Source organism: Xenopus tropicalis, chromosome 2, assembly GCF_000004195.4.
Source record: "Xenopus tropicalis strain Nigerian chromosome 2, UCB_Xtro_10.0, whole genome shotgun sequence".
NCBI classification, from domain to species: domain Eukaryota; kingdom Metazoa; phylum Chordata; class Amphibia; order Anura; family Pipidae; genus Xenopus; species Xenopus tropicalis.
Window position 1 is genome coordinate 127,698,962 of NC_030678.2, and position 9,127 is coordinate 127,708,088.

The 9,127-nt window shown below is 34.8% G+C and overlaps 1 protein-coding gene across 1 annotated transcript in view; it reads left to right on the forward strand.

The window, feature by feature from the left end:
* Positions 1-8,851, forward strand: part of dach1 (dachshund family transcription factor 1) — a gene marked incomplete at its 5' end in the record, with an annotated part of 209,147 nt that extends 200,296 nt beyond the window's left edge. The window contains 1 exon segment of the mRNA NM_001078708.1: positions 7,135-8,851. Coding sequence (NP_001072176.1) covers positions 7,135-7,172 — 38 coding nt within the window. The 3' untranslated portion in view covers positions 7,173-8,851.
* Positions 8,852-9,127: the final 276 nt, after the last annotated feature.

The window sequence follows — 9,127 nt, forward strand, 5'->3', positions numbered from 1 at the left end:
ACAACTTGACTTTTTGTGCCTGTGCTACAAATAATTTCATATATACATACAATTCTTTGATCTTGAAAAGTGTTTCAGCATGTCACAGCCCTCATTGACCTTGTATATTTGACATAACAAGTATGTATAAATATATATTTCTATGTTTGAAAAGAATACATTATTGTGTACTAGAGAATTCTCTCTGCAACACATATTTCTTTTTCAATGTAATGTTTTCTTTTGATGTGTACAGAATATCGAAATGGGGAGGAAAAAAAACGTATTTAGAGAAAACCATGTATAGAGAAATTAAGAAAGAGTAGTAGAAAGAATAGTTTTACACATATATTTGTTAAATACATAGCTAAGTATAACAGAGACATATTATCACTGGGCAATTTTACATTTTTACATTTTACATTTTGCTAAATAATTTCCACTTATTTTAGTTCCCTTGTCAATTCCTAACCCGCAGCAGTTCATATGACATTTCTCTAATTTTCTAGTTTTCAGCTACAGGAGACCCATTCACTACTGAACTAGCTAATTAAACAACATGGTGTTTTCAGAATAATACAATAACTGTGCACCTTGTGTTGGTGATGAGACCTATAAAATAATGAAAGCAAACTCTTTTTTAGCAGCAGAATAAAATATAGTTTTAAGCCCAATAATGATATAATTTAGTATATTATTATGTTATTACACTTCAGATAGTCCTACAACTGACTCTTGGATAATACAGGAATACAGCAGGGCCTGTTTAAGGGCATAGAGAACTAAAGGTGATATAAAGTGTCCGACCTGTAGTGCTCAGCTGAAATGTAGTTACATCTCACAGCATTCTCCAAGAACACTTTGTACTGAAAGTTTGCAGGACAGAGATTTATGTCATATCCTTATGTTTATTAAATTATTCCTGATGCTACATGAGTGGTGTCTCAAACGTGGCTTCATGTAATATTCTTGAACTGGTATGAGTGGGACATAATTCTAATATTATAATTCTAATATTATCTTTAGTTGGATATAGTATCATTGCATTTGCATTACTTGTGTCTTAGACATTTGTGATTAATTAAATACCATTCAGGTAGCATTTTATTCAATTGGCTGGCAACACTAGGGGATCCCGAGCTATTATTTATATTGACAAACTAATGCAGATGCTCTGAAATTTGCACTTTTCAACTGTAGGGGAAGAAATCTAACTCAAAATAGTTAACTCCATTGAGCAGAGGGCAGGAAGCAGACGTACCACAATAATGTTCATTTTTTTCTTTTTTTCAAATGTTCAAACTATATTAATGAGAACATCATTTTGGAGAACTAATTATTTCTATTTGTCTTGTGTCACACTTTCTAATTCCCCTATATTAGAACAGCCAAAGCAAATTAATTGCTTTTTCAGCAACTGAACCTCAGCCAAGAATGAGCTCACGTTCTCTCCTAGTTTACTTCTTTCTAGGACTGTATTGTGTGAGACATTCCTCTTGATACTTAACACAGTCCCGAGCATACCTTTTACAGTTTTTTGGTTACTGCTCACTTGATGAAATTTATATTTTTAAGTGACCCTCTAGGAAAGATAAAGTTCTTAGCTGCAAGATTATACATCAAAACAGTTAAAGTGAAATTAAAATTAAATGAATGAATCTCACTGAAGCAAAAAAAGCAGTAATTAATGGTTCCCTTAATTGTCTTCATAAAATATTTGCATGGGTCTAATTTGCATAATTTGCATGTATTAATTAATCTTTCAAAGGAATTTTGTGCTGAGAGAAGCCAAAAAATCTCTTTGTTTTATTTAACATCTAATGAAATATTTATCTTCTTTAATGAACTTCTCATCTTCATTAAAATAAAAATTGTGCAACTTTGTGTGCTTTAAATGTTTTTATAATTAAAGTCTTCAAAAAAACCTCTTTAAGCTTTCAGTGTCTGCAGAACAAACATATCATGCTTTCTGCATCATTTAACTTGAACTTACAGTACAAACAAATGTAAATACATACAACTGTTAAAATGTCTTTTCTAGTCACTTTCACATCCCAAATGTTTTAAGAGAAGGCCCATTGTACAGCTGCAAGTATTTGTTTCAAATGCAGACATTAACATTTCTAGCTTTGCATTTGTGATTAAATTGTGTTATCATTTAAGAAGTCGTGCATTGAGACATTTTGGATACTACCAGGATACCTGTATATACACTAAAGAAAAACCAAAACAAACTTTATAACGTGTATTAATGTCAGATTAATTCAAAAGCTACTGTTAGAGATCATACCCATACCGGGTGAATTGATGAGGTCCGGGTGTATAACCCCCAAACCTAGCACAGTGCAGAATCTTTCAGAAGCCCAACTATTATAAGAATCAAATACAAACCAAAGTCAAGAAAAGCTCACCAAAGTCCCGCAGTGGTCCGGGTGCTCAGGGCCCGATCGTAAATACAGCGAAGAGAGCACCAAACACTCCGGATAAGAAGTTTCGCTAAAACCAGATCTTTATTCGTCCATCTAAAAACAGAACGCCTGACGCGTTTCGTGCGTGTGCGCACTTAATCATAGGCTACCAGGATACCTGCACTTATTAAGGGGCATTAAAGGCCTGCTAGAAATGCCCCCTATGTTAACACAGTATGCAGGGTTAATTCTGCCCCTCTAAACGTTGCACTTGTGGCTTTCTGCTTAGAACTCTGCACATGGAATGTAAGCACATATCAAGTTAAAAATACATTACTTACAGTGAACATTGGTGTAACTAGAGAAGAAACAGACCCAGCGATGGGGTGATAGGGCATTAGTGACCATGGAGCTGAGGATAAGAGTGGTTGGGCGGGTGGAAGGGGGGGCTAGGTAGATGCATGCCGGGCCCCTCCAAAGAATTATTTTGGGTGGGCCTAGTGCGCCATTGTCACCCCACTGACTAATGGTGTAAAGGTTAAAAAAACAGGCACAGAGTATTGCAGGCGGCACAACATTTAGCACTTTTAAAATGGAAATTGGTTGTGCCTCATCATGAATGCAGCAATACTTTCACTCAGATATGCAAGCTATGGTGGGCCAAGGACCCCATTGATCTGTTTAGGGCTCCTATGTATGCCACAGCTCTGCTTCCCTAGAACTGTATTCTCTTGCTCTGGCTCTTTACTGTGCACCTCACAAGGATAGAGGAGCAAATCTATAATTGATAAATGAACCCTAAAGACTAGGAAGCTGTAAGTGCGAAGTTAGGAAGGTTTATAAGAACAATGCACAATATAATGTGAGACTGGAAGTATATGCAATCTGTGTTCAGTATGTCACAAAAGTTATAAAAAAAAATACACATATAACAATGTAATATTCTTTATTAGACTGTTATTGTTATGCAATTTTTAATTTCACATTGTAGACGTTTTAAGGCATGCTTAAAGGTGGCATAATGTTTTGGAGAAAACAACTTTTTTATTAAGAAATTTTATTACATACACTTGCGCATTTGCGCAATCTATACAATTTGCAAATTTTCTTCTTCTGTCGGAAGTGGTCGCTAAACAGTTTCTGTATTCACAAAAGTAATGCAAATTTGTTCACATGGAGGCATATATTTTTTCCGTTACTGACTTTTTTTACATTCCTCCTTAAGTCTTTAAAGGAAATGTAAACCCCACACACAAAAATTTAATCAGTGAACAGCCTCTTTCAAATCTTTCAATACCTGCCACACTGACTGTCCAGAAGTTAATAGTAAGGCTGCAGTGTCCCCTTAATCACTTAGATTTCCTTCTCCTCCTGTAACCCACTCGGCTCCCCATTGGGAATTTGCTTTGAGTCCTGGCTTGTGGGCATGCTCAGTTGTTCTAAGCTCAGATTACAAAACACGCCCCCAGTCTAGCAGCCATTAAAGAGATGGCATTGCTGGTTCCCATAGAAACTCAGCTCTAGCTGTCTGCTTCAGTTTTTTTTCCTGAGCTCAGCTTTACCATTACATTGCTCAAACAAAGCAGAACTTTTATCAGAGACAGTTGTGCCTGTGTGAGCCTGTATTCTTAATGAAATGTATGCTGAATAAGGGTCTGTGTGTGTATGCTGTTTGCAGATTTAAATGTAACTGATTATGTATCAGAGGAAAAATGGCCACTGGGTGAAAGCTGCTATTTGCTTTAGGAAAATGTGATGGTGCTGGCAAACAGAGGGGATATATGCAGTACAAATGATGCCATTTGGGTGGGGGAGACATGCCCAACTGATATACATTGTGGGCAAATGTAGGCTTTACATGTCCTTTCAATGTAGCACTAATAAATAAGGCCTTATTAAAAAGTCATTCACTGCTGTAAAAACTGTGAAATTATCTATGTATTGTTCCTTTTTCTCTGTAATAATAAAACAGTACCTTGTACTTGATCCCAGCTAGAATAAAAGCAACATTTTTCGTGCTGCAATGCCCTTTAGTGGGGCATTTGGTGGGGCAGCTGGGACTACTTTTATTGAATTACCATTGGTTGGAGGAGAAAAATTCAGGCCGAGAATTAGTCCCTACCCTGGCATCGTCCTTCTTTGCTTGCACTAGGATCCATTGTGTCAGCCTGGGTGCAGGTATGTGCAGCGGATATCAGCAGAGAAATGCGAGAGTTTGCATTTCAGAGATGATATCCAACGAGTGTGGCTGCACCTAGGCCTGGGTGCAGGCAAAGTAGAGGGCTAATGCCAGCATAGGGGCTGATTTTCAGCCTCCGTTTTTCTGCAGGCTAAGAATCAGCCCCAAGTGGCTGCAATCCAGTGGTAAATGCTGCCATCCAGTGGTAAATTACTTTCACTTAGTAAAATACAGTATACTGCCAGTCTAGCAGATTTGCACCATGCAGGGTGTTGAATAAATATTTGAATTATATTTTCCTCTCTGTGCCTCTCCCCTAGTCAGTTAAATCTATAACCATGTATTTACAAGTTATCATTTTCAAAAATATATGGATGTCTCGAGTGCATAAAAGCTATACTCACATCTCTCTATCTTCTATCTTATAGTAGGGTAAAATAGGGAAGCAGTTTGTTATATATTAAAAATATATTTGCTGTTACTCTAACAACTTACATGTAGGGGGTGGAACTTAGATTTATTATTTTTTATTAAGTATGCTTGCTTGTTGAAGTACATTTTATCCTTTTAACTGCACAGCTCAGATGGACATAATCTTCAAACAGGAGCAGAATTTAAAAAAATCATTTTCCAGATTAACTGGATTCTTGGCTTTCACTAATCATTTATAGATATTTTGACAAATTGCTTTTCAATACTTTACTGTGCATTTTTGCTTATACTCTTGATTTAACAAGTAATTCAGTAAGATGCTTTGTATGGCATCTCTGAAAATATAATTCATTTTCCTGAGTTACTTTTGCATGAATTGTCTCCTAGACATGGAATCGCTCTCTCATTAATAATTAAGGAGTTTTTTTTCTTCCAGTGTATAGCCTAACTTGCCTGACACTAACAAAAAGAACTCTTTTATCCTTCAAGTGTAAATAAGGCAGACATGTTGGTTGCTAGAGACAGGTTCCTATAGGAGATGCCCCATTAGCTGAAGGGTAACATTTAGTTTTTTTGTTTTTGCTGCAAATTATAGATTTATCTTTATAACCTAAAGTATTTGGTTTATTTAGTGGCAAACAAAACAGATACATTGGCATGTTAGGTAGGAAGAAGCTATTTATTATTCCTTATCTATAAATTAGCATTCAGTATGCAAATTATATATATTTATAAATGATGGGGGTATTATCAAAAGGGAGTTACTTAAATGTATTAGAAGTCCAAAATGGAATCTGGCTCAAGGTATTTTTTAATGCCACAAATTAACAGTGGAAAATTCTGCAAATAGACCAGCAACAAGTGATGAGTAAATCTGCCCCGTTTCGCTTGACCAAAAAAAAAATCATGTAATGGCAAAAATTCTCGCATTGAAGTCAATGGCCATTTTTTTTACCCATACTATATGATTTTTTTTTTTTTGTAATCTTGTGACTTTTTGGGGGGCCTATGGGTGTTTTTCCATGTTAAACCTGGCAAAAAATTTTGCTCATCACTAACCATCACCTATAATTATCAGCGGAAAGGGTCCCATGTCAACTCACAAACTTTTTGTACTGCTCTATTCATTGTCTTCTGTAATTATAGTGGTTTTATGGTTGGGATTTGCTTTCTGTCCAAAGTTTTGATTTCCTTAAAAAAGAAACCCTACAAATATAGCAATTCAGGAACACTTGTACATAGAAAAACTTATATATATATTTCTGGAGTGTACATCTCTTTATCTTTGGACAATGTAAAGGTACAGTAACCTACATTTTTTAAATAAACTAGTTAATGGCATACTGACCCAGTTTAAATTTTCTGGGGCTTTTGCTTTAAAACACCCAAATCTTGGGACTTCAGCCCCTTGAACTTCCAAACCCCAGTCATTAGGGGGCACTATAAATAGAGTTTCTTTCAACAGTAGACCAAATTTCTAATTTGCTGGTTAAGCTAGGAATTCTGCTTTCTGTAATGATGACGTGCTATTCACAGGATATTGGTTCAGCCAAAATCTAAAAATTGTGTTGATATCCCTACGTAAATGTATTCCAACAAAGAAGATCTGTACTCACAGGGCTTAAAATCTTTTGAATATAAATTTATTTGGTAGAAACATTTCGGCTGGGTCCTCAGCTTTTGTCAAAGTAAGAATATGTATATGGAATACCTTCTTTTTCTGGTGTAACCAGTTCTTTAAGGGACAAATGTATGGGCAATACTTTTTAAATAGAACAGTTGGTTTGAAACAAAATTAGCATCAATTTAAAATTTTCTAATAAGATACAAAAGGGTCACTCTTTGATGTTGTTTACTATTTTTTTCAGATTTGAATGCAGTTTTTCTAACTACACTCTAAACCCATGAGTGGCTTCACTATGGACTGACAAAAAGTTCTATGATCTTAGAATCATGAAATTTGAATTTATATTAAATATCTAGACTGCCATATACCCTATGTAAAATAATTCATTTCTAACCTTTTCTATATTAAATTACGTTTACAAATGCATGTACTGTATGCTTGAAAGACTGATCATAAGCAAAACAAAAATCTGATGACACATTGTTAAAATAAATGTTATCTTTTTTTAGATGGAAGACTTTATTTAAAAAGCAGTGTGATGTACTAATGGGGCACAAGCGACAACAGGGGACTTTAAAGTGCCAGGATTTCTGGGAAGAAAAATTGGATGTATAATATAAATTAAGTACTGGAATTCTTCATATATTCTGCATCATCGGACTGCCAACATGTGACTATTATCTCAGAGATTTTGAGAAGTTTTCTAACTATAAATATGGCATTTCTCTTGAAGACGTGAAATTGAAATGCATCTGCAAACTTGTATAGAATTGTTTTGGCAATAAATGCCTCCTGTACATTTTTTTTTTTTTTTTTAAATGACGCTTATTCAAGTCTGACTTTCCTCTATTTGAGCACATCAGAACCTTCCAAACGTGGCCACTTCAATGTTTTAACAGTTTGATCACGCATAAACCAGCAACGATGCTTTAAATGAAGCCACTTAAGAGAAGATTGAAGAATCTTAAAAGGGCATGCACTGATATGGGAACCATGGATATCCTGACTTTAACAAGACGTTTTTAATTGAAAACAATGTTTTCTTCTTAAAATAAGAATTTTAGCCAACCGTGGAAGATACAGAAGGACTTTGAACTGCTGTATTATTTCATAGCAAAAATGTAACTCATACTGTCTTATGAATGTAATACAATGATTTCTGTTCTTTCGGGTTTCTTTTTCCAACAGCAATCAAACAGATAATCAGATGCTCTCCTTATGTACTTCTGTGGGGTTAAGGTAAAATGCTGTGTTTAATTAACCTCTGGCCACATGTACATAGCCACAGTTCCATAAGGAAGGCGTTACGTATGTGTAGACTATTAGAGATTAGGAAACGATTTTAGACAATTGGTTTTGTCAGATTCTTGGTTTAAAGCAGCCTTTATAGTTTAAACGCATGCAGGCATGTAAATATTTGTCCTGGAGTCACAGTATTAATTCATAAGATTTTTAGAATCTGGTGAAACGAAGGGGTGCACTGCAGCCACATTTATTTGTATATGAAGTCCTTTATGGCTTGAAATATCCCAGTGAGAATTAGATTGTGGCTGATAAGTAAGACAAGACACCAGAAATATTTTTATAACATGTCATTTTTTGAGTGAAAGCTCTTGAAAAACAAAACTAAAACAAACGTGAGGTATCCTTCCACTAATGAGTATTAACTTTAAAGTTTCCTGAATACACGTTTCACTGCTGTATTGTATGATCACTGCCCCATCTTATTGTACTTGTATGCTGTAGTGTGAAAGGGGTGTTAGTTTTTGTTTTCAGTGTCTTATTTTTTTTCTAACCTCGGGAAACTGGAATTAAAACAGAACATGCAGTTATGGAACATTTCATTTTGTATTTTTTGCGTATCCCATGAAATATTCAAGAAATTGTATAAATTTGGGTTCTTCATATATCTAGTTTTATGCACATAAATTGTAATTTATTTTGTTACGAAACATCAAAAGTTGTTTTTAATGTCAGAGTGAAAATATTTCCTTAAAGCTTCATTTTAAGTTCAAACTAATCATATGATTTGTCTTTTATTAAAAGAAAACAGAACCTATAGCTTGTAAAGTCTTCCTAATTATACTTGGATATACATTTTCTGTGGAAACCTGGACTAAACATTTGAACTCACCACTGTACTGTTAAAATAAAATGTTGTATATACAGTATCACATTCTTTTTTATGATACCGAGCAATATTTTTGCATTAAAATATTGTTAATACTTTGTGATACTTTCTTTCCTTTTTTTTTGTTTTACTTAACATTTATAAACTATTTACTTAAACACGAGTTGAGCTTTGCGTCAATTCACCATTTCTACAAATTCACATATTTACTAAAGAGCAATCTCTATTGAAGAGTGTCAAGCTGCATGTCCATAAAGGTTTGATGTATAAGGGCTGGAGAAAAAGAGGTGAATGTTCAACCCCTACTGCTTGCCATACAATGAAATAAGAAGCCTCAGCGTCATTCTGCACTCACTGCTAGCAAAATCAAA